Source organism: Rhodnius prolixus, unplaced genomic scaffold (genome assembly GCF_049639745.1).
Source record: "Rhodnius prolixus isolate KJV_2025 unplaced genomic scaffold, Rpr scaffold_1, whole genome shotgun sequence".
NCBI classification, from domain to species: domain Eukaryota; kingdom Metazoa; phylum Arthropoda; class Insecta; order Hemiptera; family Reduviidae; genus Rhodnius; species Rhodnius prolixus.
In genome coordinates, this window is record NW_027411581.1 from 46,367,052 (window position 1) to 46,383,567 (window position 16,516).

The 16,516-nt window shown below is 35.1% G+C and overlaps 1 protein-coding gene across 9 annotated transcripts in view; it reads right to left on the reverse strand.

The window, feature by feature from the left end:
• Fife (regulating synaptic membrane exocytosis protein fife) overlaps positions 1 to 16,516 on the reverse strand; it is a 261,312-nt gene that overhangs the window by 36,839 nt on the left and 207,957 nt on the right. For 7 of the 9 annotated variants that reach the window (XR_012462484.1, XM_074141627.1, XM_074141630.1 and 4 more), the window contains 9 exons: positions 13,119 to 13,364; positions 11,328 to 11,469; positions 11,004 to 11,189; positions 9,123 to 9,314; positions 8,699 to 8,780; positions 3,978 to 4,231; positions 3,540 to 3,664; positions 2,935 to 3,047; positions 2,759 to 2,856 (listed from right to left, as the gene is read on the reverse strand). Coding sequence is in view for 8 of the 9 variants with exons in the window: in XM_074141627.1 (XP_073997728.1) it covers positions 2,759 to 2,856; positions 2,935 to 3,047; positions 3,540 to 3,664; positions 3,978 to 4,231; positions 8,699 to 8,780; positions 9,123 to 9,314; positions 11,004 to 11,189; positions 11,328 to 11,469; positions 13,119 to 13,364 (1,438 nt within the window). In the remaining variant the exon portion in view is untranslated. The remainder of the gene's footprint in view (positions 1 to 2,758; positions 2,857 to 2,934; positions 3,048 to 3,539; positions 3,665 to 3,977; positions 4,232 to 8,698; positions 8,781 to 9,122; positions 9,315 to 11,003; positions 11,190 to 11,327; positions 11,470 to 13,118; positions 13,365 to 16,516) is intronic. The other 2 variants (XM_074141641.1, XM_074141668.1) reach the window with 2 other exon arrangements.

Genomic DNA, 16,516 nt, shown 5'->3' on the forward strand with positions numbered 1-16,516 from the left:
AATAGCCATTCGTTTCTGCAATCACCTCCTCGTTTGAATAAAATCTTTTTCCCGCCAGCCATTTCTTCATATTGGGGAACAAATACTAGTCCGAGGGAGCCAAGTTTGGAGAATAGGGGGGATGTGAAACAGTTGGAACCCTATTTCCGGCCGAAGGAACGGTCTTCGCCTTTTTTGGCGCAGATTCCCCCTTGGTAACCCATTGTTTAGATTGTTCTTTGGTCTCAGGAGTGTAGTGATGTATCCATGTTTCATCCACAGTGACGAAACGACGCTTAAAGTCCTACGGATTCTTCTGGAACAGCTGCAAACCGTCCTTGCAACACTTCACACGATTTCGTTTTTGGTCAAGCGTGAGCAATCGCGGCACCCATCTTGCGGATAGCTTTGTCATGTCCAAATGTTGTTGCAAAATATTATGTACCCGTTCATTCGAGATGCCCACAGCACTAGCAATCTCACGCACCTTCACTCTTCTGTCATCCATCACCATATCATGGATTTTATCAATGATTTCTGGAGTAGTAACCTCAACTGGGCGTCCAGAACGTTCAGCGTCACTTGTGCCCATATGGCCACTCCGAAAATTTTGAAACCACTTATAAACTGTTCTAATCGAAGGTGCAGAGTCACCATAATGTTTATCAAGCTTCTCTTTAGTCTCCTGAGGCGTTTTGCCTTTCATAAAGTAGTGTTTAATCAACACACGAAATTCTTTTTCGTCCATTTTTTGAAAATCACTCGACTTCCTCGATTCAAACGAATGCCAAACACAAAGAAATAGACCGATCTGGCTGAAACTTGGTGTGTGTTCTTCCAAGAGATGCTACTAACTAAACATAACCTCGATACGCGCCAGTGGTGCTATCTCTCTGACTTTGCACGGACTTTTCAAACAACCCTCGTATTTGTGAATTCATTGTTCTTTGGATAAAGTGATTTTCTGGCGTTGTCATGAAAGGAGATGATTAAATTAAAATATGTAAAATAATAAAGAAAAAATTCTGCTTAATATACGACTTCCTCTTAGATTACAACATTACCAATTTACATATTTCTTGTAATAAAATCCCACTTCAATACAATCGATGTCAAAAATCCTAGGATTTACACAAAGCCGTGTATTAATATCCTTTGATATTATTTTGGTGCAGAATTGTATATTGTTCTGAAAAGCCACATAAGACTGAAGTTACCTGGGGTTCCCGAGAAATAATATTTTTTAGAAGAGTTTCAAACAAAAGTAAGGATTAAGTTGGGAAAATAATGTACCATGTTTAAAGAAAATAGAGAAAAACTGAATAATCATAACACTAGCTGTTTTCGGAATAAGTTAAAATTTAGTATTGAAATGGACAATGGCTATACAAAACGATATACTTTTTGTTTAGGAAAAGGAAATGGAAAGAACTTTAGGTGCCTTTTCATTTTTGAAATATTTTTTTCAAACAACCAACGGTGGATCATTAAGGAAAAAAACAGGAAAATTAAGGCAGACCACTTATGGTCTCTAGTTGCGCACAGCTAAAGTGGTTTAGTACCTTTACTCTCCAATAAAGTGTATCGCAACATACCCAGAGTTAGGATACTAGGATTCTATAAGGTATTGGAGAACGATATAAAAATGGTAACTCACTAAGTTTTGTTAAGCTTGCCACAGCCATTTAGACAGACACAGTTGTCATAATTCTCTTGAGATCATAAGTCTAGAGATACTTACTTCAGAGAAAGACATCTTCTCGGACAGGAAAGCTGCTTTAATGCACATTTGTATACACCAAGTTAAGTCAAGATTGATATGAACTGGTTCGATATTATAAAATGAATAATACTGAACAAGAATATCCTCTTCTCATATGTCTCAAAAATGGATGGGTAATTAACTTAATTGTTATTTCCATCTAATGATAAAAATGTGACTAATAATTTTCCATTTGAATTTTATAGAAACTATTAAAGTTTTATATATATATATATATAAATTCTTCATATTATTAACTGTGTCAGTTAATGGGATAATTACAAAATAGTGTGCAGGACTAGCTGGTAATTTTAAAGAATATGATTCTCCTCATCTAAGTTGCGGATGCATTCAGAACTAAAATTCAAAAAGTGACAAACTACCTGGTCTAAGGACTCATTGGACTTTTCAGCTGCAGTAAGATGCGGTGTGGGCACAGCTATTAAAACTTGTAGCTCAGTAAGTCGAGAGAATTGTGGGTGAAAACTTCATTAATTTTGTCGCCTAACCTTGGCATTGCCATCAATATCGTGGCTCCTTGGATAAATTTAGGCACCATCATGGCCGGTTTAGGGGGAGCTTAAACACCGTGTGAACCAAGCAACAGTGTCATCAGTTTTGCCAGAAAAGAGGTGGAAGCACTGCACGTATTTTTAAGGTTTGCCGAGAGTTCGGCGCTTCGAAGAAGAAGAAGAAAAAAAAAACTGGTTGCATCAAGTTTTGTACTAAGGGCTTCTCTCTAGACATACAAATTTAGGAATCGGTGAAAAAGAAGAAACTACTCCAATTGCTGAGCCAGAATAAGCCTTAAAGATAGTAGTAACATCGCTCAAAATCGCCCAGACTCTATAATCATCATAGTTCTATTCTTCTTGAAGTCAGATGTTTTCAGACAGCTTACAAATCTTAATTCACATTTTTACTTGCTTGTTATACAGCTAATATGAAATACAGGCTAAAACATATAAGCTACTCAAATTTAAAAAAAATAAAAAAGAAGCCATCAAATGTGCATACCTTGAGTATGGTACTCACCCAGACCAAGTGAGAGCGCTTCACCAGAATTCTTTCTCACTTGAGCTGGAACTGGCTCATCTAAGAGATCGCACATTCTCCTGAAATAGTAGACAAATATTCAGTCAAAAATTTGCCCATTTTAATTCGTAATTTTTTAAATTACTTTTAATACTTACAAATCAGTACCATGTTCTACTAGTAGGTCGACTGTATCACCTGTTCTATCCATTATTGAGCAGACTTCTTCAAAAGTTTTATCTACTAATGAAACGCCTCCCCATTCAAGTACCTAAAAAAATTATATGTAGAAAAAAAATGTGTGTATTACTTAAATAAATTGCTTGAATTTATGTGTAAAAAATTCTTTAATATAATACTCAATCTTTTGTGATCACAGAGCGTAAAGTTTGACGCTAAGCCCTCTAGATATAGGCAATACTAGACATAGGTATTGCTATATTAATTAATTTAATTTATGATGTTAAACAGTTATTTGTAGATGTTAAACAGTTATTTTTAGATGTTAAACAGTTATTTGTAGATGTTAAAGAGTTATTTGTAGATGTTAAACAGTGATCTGTAGATGTAAACAGATATTTGTAGATGTTAAACAAAAACATTTCTCAATTAAACAAGTACATTTAAGAGATAAACAAGGAATCGTAACCGCAAATATTTGTCACAATGAATTAGCTCTATAATTTCTCGGAGGATGTGAGTCGTCAAAAGCTGAGGATATTTTGGAACAGTGAAAGAGGTAGGTAAAAGAAATGTAATATACCTTGTCACCTTGCTGCAAACCTCCTTTCTCCGCTGGCCCTGACGGAACTGTCCACACAATATAAGCGAATAGTCTGCCATCTATACCAGTCTTACCACCAACCACCCTCATTCCAAAACCACGAGCTGAAAATTAAATTTGATAATCGTTTCTAGTTACAGGAGGACACTGCATTTTTGGAAACGTTTAAAAACATAATTTAGTAATTAAATGTTACAGAATTTAAAATATATTATTTAAACTATATTTTTTACAAATATTTGTTCAATTGTGAAATATTACTTTTGCTCTCTGACTAGTGGATAACATAACATGATCAGGTTAAAATTATTCAGGAACCATTTATTTCCGTCAAGTTTAGGAACCCACCTCTTTTTTAAAAAATAAATAACAGATTATGCTAATTTTTTTTGTTAAATGAAAATACCAATTACTTACTTCTATGGGCTTTATCCGATGGATCTCTTCTTAAAGTTACTCTCCTTTTGGAAGTTGTTCTTGGCCCATAAGAAGTTTCACAATCAACATCGTGAATTACAATTTTAATCGCTTCACCATCCGCTACCGATGTTTGTCTTCTCATTGATGAATCACTGGTCTCTCTGTTTACGGTTGGAGGTGCAGAAACTGGATGTTGCCTAGTTGCCGCGATCTGAGTCGAAAGTCCTCCTCTCAGTGCAGATATGTCAGGTCTAATACATCAAAAAGCAATTTTGAATATGTTTTTGACAATAAATGTGAAACATATTTCCAACTTAATGAAAACAAAACTTAAACAGTATGAAACATTGCACAACTATAACACACACTGATGTAGCTACTCCTATGGCTATTATCTCATCAAGGTAGAATTACAGGGTCACAGAGGAAACTCTTGAAGAGGGGAGAGAGCTGTTCATTGACGACGCGGATGAATATTCATTGTTGAGAAACATCTGCGCTCTTGCGGTTCTTTGTTAAATTTTATTACTGTCACTCGCGAACACTCATTATAGTTTTAATCTATAATTCTGTTCTTTATTATTGAACACAACTGATTCCAGAAGTTTTAAACCAATACGTTGTCTGGAGTTTAAAATAAAGAAAAATATTTTGTACCAATTGCTCTGCAAATATGTAAACTCTCCCTTGCCCTCCAAAAAGGAAGTTTCAAAATTGTTTACGCTTAGTTGAGGATTAAATCAAAAAGAAAGTTTCCATCAGTATCCGACTGCCACTTTTTTTTCTTTTCAAGTTAACGCGATTTTCATTTCGAATCTACGAAACTCGTACTTAAAACTTGAATAAAGGCATCAAACGCTCTGAAGTCGTTAAGTTAGATCTAGCGAATGAAAGAAATGGGCAATAGCGGTAGTAACAAAACAGTAGCTTCTTATTGGTTCTAAACAAAAAAGAAATTATTCTCAACCACTTTTACTTGCCTGCCATGAAACTTCTCAGGGCATTTCTTTTCAATATCCGTGATTCTTTGTATCTCTGGCTTTTTTTTTTTTACCCAAACAAGGGGACAATAACCTTAATAAATGAGCAAATTAACTTTCTATGCAGCGATGAAAGTCATTTACTTTTGGGTGGTAAAATAGTACAGCGAATAAGCATTGTAAACGTGTTAGGTGAATAAAGTATAATCAATTCATCATATCCAATACCTGGTTCAAACGTATCAATTTATTTTTTTGGGCACAGATTCCCATTGGGCTTTTGGCGAAAAAGGATTGCCAAAATTGGAGCCTGTCACCAGAATATTACTCCTAAAAAAAGCTCTAGATGATGAATTGCACCTTTTAATCACATAATTCGTCTCTCTTCTCCAATTCTACGCACATCCATTTAAACATTACATACAACGTTACACCGAACTGTGAGTCTTAATGGAGGGCTCATATTCATCTTCTCAATCACTCAATACTTTATTTATGTAAAATAATTGCATCAAGCTAATCGTGTGATGTTATTAATGTAAGCAGAAATGTAAATTATGTATGGAATTGTTAATAAAACAAAAATGGCGAGTGTTGGTTTAAGTGGGAGATTCCCAGTTCGAATCCCGCGTATAGCTGCTTTTTATTTGTTGGGGGGAAAAAAATGTGAATAGTATAGTATGTGCTTCCGCTTCTGTCAAAGACACTTAATTAAAGTTGGGCGTCAAGCCCCGCGTGAAAAAATAGGTGCTTACTTTACTTGACTAAAAAACAAGATTAAGATCGAGCATTAATATGGAAGCGCTTTTCGAAAAATATACGATTATCTCTCTAAGTACCAGAGTCTGAAACATCGTCTTAACTTCATCACTATTACAGATCAATACGAAAGTCAGTAACGATTCTAGTGAAGTTGAAATAATGGTTACCTCCGTAGTGCTTGATAATATCGCTGATTTTATATGCCTATGAAGGCAGGTTTTTTTTTTGTTTTAGACTTTCATCAGAGGTTGATTGAATGCAGAGATTGAAGTCTCAGATGATGGAAGTCTAAAAATAGTCATGAATACAAAAAACAAACATGCGAGCATCAAAAGTTAAAATCAGCGATTCCAATTAAGAATGATGATTAACTCAATATTTATTTATTTTTAATTAGAAGGGTAGTAGAATACGTGAAGTCGTTCATGTGACGGGTGGCAGTTTAAGGGAAAGAAACAGCGTAAACAGCTCATTCCTATTCTTGTTGGGATTGACAGTTTAGCGCAAACAACCTTCTGTCGGAGTGGCTAGGTCACACTGGAGGGAAGTATCTTAACTGGTGGCACGTGACAGGCATCCGCGCTCAAAGAGCACAATAACACGCCCGTATTGACCTACTGGTACACTTTTATCTATTTCTCAGTAACCCCCTCGCTGATTACAAATCAACATTTTTCCTCGCTCTGTTGGCTTGATTTTTCTTATGGAAATGGAATTCAAAATAGTTTTAATAGTTGATATACTAATTAAAGGGGAGGTATTTACTAACATTATGGGTAAAAATCTTGAGTAAACTAATTCCACTCTCGATTTAACTTATATGTACTTCATAAATTCCGAGTTTTTTAAAACACATTTAATCCACTACCATTTTACACATTGTAAAACTGCATAGTTACCGAAATTACATTAAAGAAGAACCACTCCTACATATTCCCTGAAGTGTCCTAAAACGAATTCTCCCAGATAAAAAAAAAATAATTTTTCTTTCATTTGTAAATACGAACGTCTAATATTTGTTTTGAAACCTATATAATATCTATGGACTATTAGTTATCACAAAAAATTACATATTTAATTCACCTTCTGATATCGTCTACAGTTCCCCTATTTGCTGGAGCAACTTTGTTGCAATATACTGTCTACTTCTGCATATGACCCGAATTTACTTTATACCTTAAATACCAAGAAAACCCAGTTAACTAGGCCCTTTATTCGGCAGTAAAAACAATTACTCTAAAAAGAAGAAAGATTACTGCAAATTTCAATCATAATTTTATAATTTATTTTTGCCAAGCTTTCGAACTAAAGACTAGATCATCTTCAGAACTTATACTTAATAACAATTATTTTTTTTTTTTTACATTTTTAACATCAAAGGTTCGTGTGCCTTCTGCCTTACAATTACTTTTGGATTTGGATACTGAGATCTGTAACAATTGCTGTGAGAAAGTTGTAGTTTGTTACTCAAGTTTTGTTGCAGAAAATAAATCATAATGAGATAAATTGCTTTGCAATTTTTAAGTTTTGATATTTTTAATAAGAACTTTTCAATGCTGTTTATAAAGAATCGGAAATAATAGTACACTCTAATACCTCGTTTTAAAAGAAAATTGAAATTAAAGGAAGACTTGTTCGAGTTTAAAAATGGTTCCTTTTCCTGATGGATGCTGATATAAATTGAAGAACTAACATGAAATAGAGAGAAAGGAGTGGCTCTTGGAGAATAGATGAAATTCATAACAATCAGACGGAAAAGGTGGTTGGCTCTAGAAGTGAAGGTTGGAGTATACGGAATGAAAGATGAAGAATTTCTCCTTAATTGTGTTCCTCAACATCTTCACTCATCGTTCCGCTGCCATCTCTCATTCATTTCTTACCCTCAGTCTGCTACTCTCTTCAATTAATATTTATAACCTAATTATAAATTAATTTAATTTTATCTAAGAAAGTAGAAACTGTGCTGAGCAAAAGCTGCCTACAGACACTTTTTGCAAACCGAGTATTTATCCTATATACTGATTAGTATTCAGATGCCTTTGTCTTATTATCCTTCCAGCTATTCCGGCATGAATTATTTCAGCATTTTGGCTATTCATCTAAAAGAATGACGAATGGGACTTGGAATGTCTTCTTGCCTCACATCTGAGATGGTACGGGTATTTAGGTGTGTTATTATCGTTCTAACACTGTTCTTGCAATTGGAATACATGCTCTGTATTTACTTTATTAGTGCCTTAGATGATATATATCACAATTCTCCCCCCCCCCCCAGCAACTGAGGAAGTGCACTTAAGCTGTTCGAAACGTTGGAACAATCAAGTTTGCTTTTGGAAGAAAATTGGGAACTTTGATTTCATCCTCCCATTGTAATATCAAAATAATCAATTAATTTACCAGTAAATTAATATTCTTAAATTTCATATACATCTGTTTATTACTGTTGCTCATTTCCAAAGCTATGTTATTAAGATAAACTCTTTAAATATGCAAAAAAGAAATAAGTAACCTAATAAAGTAATTTTCTTTTTTTTAAGATATTTTAAAAGATTTTTTGGTAAATTAAAAAAATAAAAACATAAGAGAAAATATAACGATCAAAATCAAAGCGAGAGATAAAGGTACAAATTATTCTCTTAAATTAGCTGGCCAAGTGTAGCAACTAGTATTGGACTTCTTACACGACCGAACCAGGCGCAGGATGTATTCATGAGTCAAACAATTGCTGTTCTAAGTCTTCTAAAAGCAGCAGCAGAAAATAATTAGGAGGTTTGGGTATGTTCCTTCTACAAGAAATGGGATCGTGTTTATAGGTGTGTTCAGCTAGAATGTAGTTACCCTTCTGAACTGAATATGAACTTCTGCCAACCTTGTATTTGCAAATTTTAAAATGCATTGTACTTTTCTACACGTGAACATGAACTTGAAAAGAGAATATAAGAATTTGTAATTCTAATAAGAATTAGATGTACTTACAGCTGAGAGCCTCTGCGCCTTGTTCTTCGATCTTCTTCAACACCCAGAGATGTGGGCGGTTCCACAGGAAGTGATGTTGCAGCTAAGTTGAAACACAATAAATATAACAAATTCAATTATTTAATAAATTTAGTATTTACTGTGGTTTCCCTAGTTTTTCAACGATCAAGGTTTAAGCTTGAGGTTATTGAAGGTGACTTTGTAGTTTACATTGGTGGCATCACCACAACTAGTCAGTGAGTGGTTGGTGTTTGATTGAAGAAATTCCAAAAAGTTGTTGTTTCTATTGCGTGAAGTGGATGACGATAAAACTACACTACATAGCACAACAGCAATACAAGGAATCAGGCAAGCACTATCTTCACCAAAAAAAGGATTCTCTGAGGCTTTGCTACGATACTTTCAACCATGTGCACTGACCGACCTGGTTCATCTGGGTCCTGTGGAACGGCTCTGAATGAACTTCTTCTAGTGCCCCCGGTTGAAGGTTCTCTGATTCCTGTTGTTGCAGTTGGTGGATTAACATTGGCCATTTGTAAAGTTGTACTCATAGTTTCCCCTCTCGGAGCGAACACGTCGTAGGCGGATGCACGACGGGGAAGGGAAGCAGGTAACACTTAAAAACCAATAAATACAAATATTTGCAATTGTTTACCTTTTTTTTTGTTTGTGAGCTAAACCGTTAACCTTTTTTAAAAAATGTTAAATAAAACAAAAAGAAAAAATACCAGAAAGAATAGAAAAAACTAAGTTCTAGATTAAATTTATAGTATTCATTAATTAAAGAAATAAAATAAAATCAAAATTATTTTAAAAACTTATTCAGAAATATTATATAGAAAAATGTAGGTACAATTAACAGTTTGCTAGAAAGGGCCCGTTGTATACAACTCATAGGCGTCATCTGGCGGGTGGATTAAGGGCCCTAGAAAAATTATCCATCAAAAAAATAAAAGGAAAATAAAGCACTAATAGATAGATAGATAATATTCTGTATTTAGTGTATATATACACATGGGTTCTGTGTTACAAAAGCCAGATCGTTGGCCACCTTCTTCAAATAGGCACGCCAAGAGCAATTGAAAAGTAATCCCAGCTAATAAAATAAAATGGAGCTCACGCTTTTCTTACACATTTTTTACTTTCTCTTACTTCTGGAAATTAGATCGCATTCAACTTTTTAAAATAAATAAGTAATAGTAGTAATAATAATAATATCTGGTTCGCCACAATGAAATAGGCAAGACTGTCTACATGTGTAGCTGAGTATTGCAAAGAAATTGGACTGGTTGAACGGGATGTTCCCTATTTCAAGCTCAGGGCAGAGCCGGTGGTTGAGAATGTCAAAATTGAACTGCTGTGTTATATTGAAGTCACTACAGAGCGGAAAGCAAAAAAGTCAAATCAAATTCCTAACATGGCTGAGAAGAGACGCAAATATTAAGAGCCCTAGAAAAATTATCCATCAAAAAAATAAAAAAAAAATGAAGAGCTTATAGAAAATGAAAAAAAAAAAAAAAATTCTATCGTGAAAACTAAAAATCTGTTTATAAGAGCTAGATTTGGAAAGAAGTAGAAAAAGAAGAAGGTTCTGCTGTGTGATTTGAAGGCAGTCGAGGTGAGGCCTGGTCATTTTTTTTGGTAAGCAGTTTCATTTCTTCTCAGTTCGTCGCATCCACGGCGAGGATTACCCTCGAAAGAAGATAGCTTACGTCCCCCATTCTCCATACACTGAGTAAACCGATTTCTGGCGTTTGTCATGACTCTTGCCAGCATAGCAGGCGTTATGTTGGCAATTTCTTCCTGGATGTTGAATTGCATCAAAGGCCTTTGCATTCACCTAAAGTCACAGTGTGATGTGCAATTTCTTTAGCTGGAATTATTGGTCCCTGTTTCTTTGAGGAAAATGAAGTCGCAGTGACAGTGAATTCGGACCGGTATGTATTTTAGAGGAATTTTTTTTTCCCCCACGGTTAGATGAGGTGGACGTCACCTATCTGATTTTATCTTTAAAACTATGTAAAACAAAACTTTAGGCTTGCTCCTACATTATAAAAAAAAAACAAATAAAAATGTTCTGATTCATACAATGGGTTTGATTAAGTTTTGAAAAAAGGAACTTATGCTGCCGCACCCTGTATAAGTATGATTAGGTCTGTTTAATTTCGATCTGGCAACACGTAGTGATTTATAATATTTCGTTTAATTGCCATAAAATTTAGCCTCTACCCAGAAGAGGACTGTATAAGCGAGAGGGTATTGAATACTCTCTTCAAACTAGAAATGGAAAGCACTTGTTCCTTACCAAGTCCAGTATCAGCAGGTTGGACTTGACCCTGGGTTGTTTTGCTTTCGTCATCATAGCTGCGTTGTTTTTGAACTCTGGATTTACGTCTGCTAACTTTAGCAGCTGCAGCAGCTTGTGCCCTACGCCATGCTTCATCTGAGCTTTCTTCAGGTGGTGGCGCTTGTATGGCAACTGGTGGTTCTTCTAAATAAAATAAATAAATAAAATGAAATAAAGCAAAAAGCAATCTAATGACCAAGTTCTTTTAATAGTTTAACTTTTTTCTTTCTCAAGACAAAAAAAAAAAGTCAGATTAAATTCTGTCTGGTCAGATAAACTTGCCTAGTTGTCTGCCGCCAGGAAGGGGCCGCCATTCAACCGATGGGGATGTAGTTCTGCTGGCATTCGGAGAGCCGCCAGTGCTTGCGCCTCCTCGGCCACCCCTCTGTCTCCATTCACGATCGCTTGTCACTTTCAGTACTGCCTACAAGTTGAATTTTAATATCAGTTTATAAAATGTTCCCCCTTTACAAAAAAAAAAAAAAATTGTATGTGTCACAAAATCGAATGGATTTATTATCCAGATTGGTGAAGGAAACACAAATGAAGCTAATACGGGAACAGCTGGCTCCTCAAGTTGTATTAAATTAAATAAAAATAAGCAGCAATTGGTGAGTACTAAATATGTAATCTGTAAACGTATAAATAAGGGTCACAAATAAAGTGGTCTACGTTATCAAGAAAAGAAAAGCAGCACTTTGGTCAATAAACAATTATGCGAGAAATCCACCAAGAAACAATCTATACATAAGGGGCGGATGTTGGTCTAGTGGTCAATAGAGTGGCTTTGTAAGTGGGAGATCCCCAGATCGAATCTCGCGTATGACTACTTTTTATTTGTTATTAAAAATTATTATAGTAAAGTATGAGCTTCCGCTCCCGTCCACGGCACCTAATTGGTAGCTGGAAGTTAAGCCCCGCCTGGAAAAAAATAGCCGATTACTTTAACTTACTTTCCTTTTTACTTTTACAATCTATACATAAAATATACTGAACTGAAAACATCCTCTCTTTGTGTACTGAATAAGAACATTCTAATAGACTACAATTACTCGTATTTTTTATGTTTAGACAAGCATTCATTCTTTGAAATTAATCTAACCAGAGCCAAATTACTCAAGGTATTCTGGTTTTTTCGTGATTATTTGTAGATAAAGTAGTGAAATTTTCATTAAGAAACGAAAACAACTTATTAGCTGCAACAAGTTACGCTGTATGTTGGAGGCGTACATAGTACTAGCGCATAGCACATATTGTTAAGACATATTGAAGGTAGAAATGCAAAATAGAGTACTTTTAGTAATGAAATAAGCCACCAGTGGCAGGCTTCTCCACACTTTACAGTATTCTGCATGAGTGTACATATTAAGTTTAGATAAGTTATAAGTACGGAGTTGCATCAAACAAATAAATAGAAAAACAAATAATCCTCACTTTTAAGTAAATCTTGACTCATCGCATTGTTTTAATTTCAAACATTTATGATTTTATAAAAATTAACTGAAGAAATTCATTTAATATTTTTTTTAGCAGTATCTGAAGAGTATAACTAGTATAAATGAAGTATATTAACTGCCGAAGTACTAATCTAGACGAGAGAGATCCTAACTACCAAGTTAGCACAGGTTAAAGTTATCTGGTACGAGTACAGGGACTTTCTTTACTCAGTCCACTGTCTTGAAATGGAGTAAACTGTATCAGCTATTATGCCAGGATACAAGAGTACAATTGCTGTCTAAACTTGGGGAATATTTAATAGTGGAAGAAGTTAAGTACGTGTACTAGGCAGAATACGTTTAAGTTTCCACTGTATTCCTCTTTCTTCCCTTGATGATAACTTTAGGGGAAACTCAAGACTGTTGTTGTCAAGTTTAAGTGTTGTAAAGAGAGGACTGGTTGCTATCTCAAAAGATGAATGACCCTTATTCGATTCGGCACATTAAAGGAACCATATGGCTAAGTGTAAAAAATACTTCGAGGCTGTGAGCTTTTTCTTTTATATCCAAAACTTTGAATAATTGGAAAACCACAATTTTCAGCTATTGCAGTAAAATTTTGCCTATAAAATTGTACCTTTTCCAGTTCCTTCAACGACGCTGGCGATACATCACTATGTCTCCTTAATTCAGGTGATCTAGGTGGAGCTAAACCACCGGCTTGGCCAGCTGTCAGACTTGATCCGAGTTTAACATCTGAGTGTCGACGTTGTAGTGCCTCTAGTACCGGTGCATCTAATAAAGAGTCGGTAGAGTCTTGGCCAACAATCGCCTGCACACGGCTTGCTGCTCGTCTTCTACAGATACTGCACTTCCAGGACGCCTGTAAAATGGTTAAATAATAAAATGAAATTTTCTTAACACATTTATTTTTCTCAAAATATTATATATTAAAATTTTATTGAATTTGGCTAATTTACAGTTGATCTAAAATATAGGTAAAGAATTTAAGTTTTATATAACTGTATTTTTTTGTTCCCCACGCTTAATCTGTACCATTCAATAGCAAGATAGAGGCAAAGAATTGTTATCAGGGCACTAATATAACGTGAAAGCTCTTTTCTTAAAGAGACGCTGGTGGACCTGTATTTTGGAGGCCAAAAAATCTTCATGAGTTGTAGCGCCATTAAGAAGAAGAAAAACACATTAATGTGGTTTTGAGTGATTTTTTGAGTTTTGTTTAGACAAAAACCATGTATTGTTGGAAGAAGGCACCAGTAGGGCTTCAACAAGGGGAGCAAAACTGATCTTAAGATCTTTTAGCTATACTGAAGAGCATAGAATCTGCATTGGATTAAAGAGGTAACCTAAAGCCAGTTAACAAGTATGACACTCGATCCCAAAACTGAATGCTGCACTTGGTTATGAATTCGAGCAAACAATTTTTTAAATAAAGCAGATTACGGGTACCTTGTCCTGCTACATTTCAATCATTCCTTACTAAAGAAATTAAGTGGACTGAAAATAATGAGGTCTGAAAAGTTTATCACTTAGAATATCTTTTATGGCACCACTCCAGCTTGACCACCTTATGAAGTCCTGCCTTCATGACTATCTAAACATCAAATCATGCTATAGAAAGGGAGTATCACCGGCTTTTCTGAAAGTAAATCACTCGTTTAAGTGGATCAGTGAATTGCGAAGTAAAAACGGCGCAAGATTGTAGGCTTTAAAAAACTTCCCACCGAAGTTGAAATACGAGGGTCGTTTGAAAAGTCCGTGCAAAAATAAAAACTACTTAATTTTTTGGGGTAAACCTTTTTTATTTTTCAACATAGTCTCCTTTTAGGCTTATACACTTCGTCCAACGCTGCTCTAGTTTGTTGATCCCTTCCGAATAATAGGATTTGTCCAAGTCTGACAAATAGCCATTCGTTTCTGCAATCACCTCCTCGTATGAATAAAATCGTTTTCCCGCCAGCCATTTCTTCATATTGGGGAACAAATAGTAGTCCGAGGGAGCCAAGTCTGGAGAATAGGGGGGATGTGAAACGAGTTGGAACCCTATTTTCATTAATTTTGCGACCACAACTGCTGAGGTGTGAGCTGGTGCGTTGTCGTGATGGAAAAGGACTTTTTTGTGGGCCAATCGTGGGCGTTTTTCTTACAGCTCGGTTTTCAAACGGTCCAATAACGATGAATAATATGCACCTGTAATAGTTTTACACTTTTCCAGATAGTCGATGAGGATTATTCCTTGCGAATCCCAAAAGACAGTCGCCATAATCTTTCCGGCCGAAGGAACGGTCTTCGCCTTTTTTGGCGCAGATTCCCCCTTGGTAACCCATTGTTTAGATTTTTCTTTGGTCTCAGGAGTGTAGTGGTGTATCCATGTTTCATCCACAGTGACGAAACGACGCTTAAAGTCCTGCGGATTCTTCTGGAACAGCTGCAAACCGTCCTTGCAACACTTCACACGATTTCGTTTTTGGTCAAGCGTGAGCAATCGCGGCACCCATCTTGCGGATAGCTTTGTCATGTCCAAATGTTGTTGCAAAATATTATGTACCCGTTCATTCGAGATGCCCATAGCACTAGCAATCTCACGCACCTTCACTCTTCTGTCATCCATCACCATATCATGGATTTTATCAATGATTTCTGGAGTAGTAACCTCAACTGGGCGTCCAGAACGTTCAGCGTCACTTGTGCCCATATGGCCACTCCGAAAATTTTGAAACCACTTATAAACTGTTCTAATCGAAGGTGCAGAGTCACCATAATGTTTATCAAGCTTCTCTTTAGTCTCCTGAGGCGTTTTGCCTTTCATAAAGTAGTGTTTAATCAACACACGAAATACTTTTTCGTCCATTTTTTGAAAATCACTCGACTTCCTCGATTCAAACGAATGCCAAACACAAAGAATTAGACCGATCTGGCTGAAACTTGGTGTGGGTTCTTCCAAGAGATGCTACTAACTAATAAACATAACCTCGATACGCGCCAGTGGTGCTATCTCTCAGTCTTTGCACGGACTTTTCAAACGACCCTCGTACATATTTCGTAAGTGCAACCTTGGGTGATATTTTTATGAGCACAATTACATAAATTAGACATGTAAGACTAATACTTCTTTGCTGGCTTTTTCTAAATAAAGTAAATGCATTACTAAGTAATAAGTTGCTAATGTAAACAGGTATAAAAGTTACCCAAAACTTTTAACTCTGATTTAGTTTTAACTATTTTTCTTTCTTTTCTTTTTTATTTTAATTTTGTTAAGTAAATTGTACTTTTAAAACTTTATAGATAAAACTTTTTAATTTAAATAAAACTTATTTTACGAACAGAATTAAATAACTTAGTTACTAACGTTTATTTTGTTTTAGTTTAAAAAAAAAATTATTTAGTTTAATTTGTTTGATGATGTAGCCTTTGATATTGTTTACTGTTTAAAAAAGTTTTTTTTTTTTCTTTTGCTTTATTTAGTGAGAAATGAAATAGGGATGTGATTGACAAAGCAAAAGGAAACTTTTACTTTTTTTACATAAAATTTTATGAACTTCAGTTCCTGAGTGTTACTGTTTTTAAATTCCGAGGTTTTATTTTTATCGATCTTCAGTCAAAGAAATGCTTTTAATCATTCTCACATCATGTCATGGAGAGTAATTCTATAATATGTTCAACTCTGAGAGGGAATCATTACTAATACACATTTTGCTGTCTCTTAAAGAATCATCTACTATTTTTCTGGTTTGAGTATATAGCTATTCTCAGTTCATTTCGAATGAGCAATATTCAATCAAAGAATTTAAGTATTCAAGAATAGTAATTTTCAAATTGTTGTTAATGCTTGATATCGGTAATCTGATTGCTACACGAGACAGCATGATATAATTAATTTTTCTTTAATGCCCTTTAATTGGGTTTCTAAAAAAATCAATACTTTTATCTCTCCCAGCTGAAAGTTGTGATTCATTCAAATTATTCTGCAGGATGGGGAAAAACAGACCTATTTGGTTAAAAAGATGTCTTCTA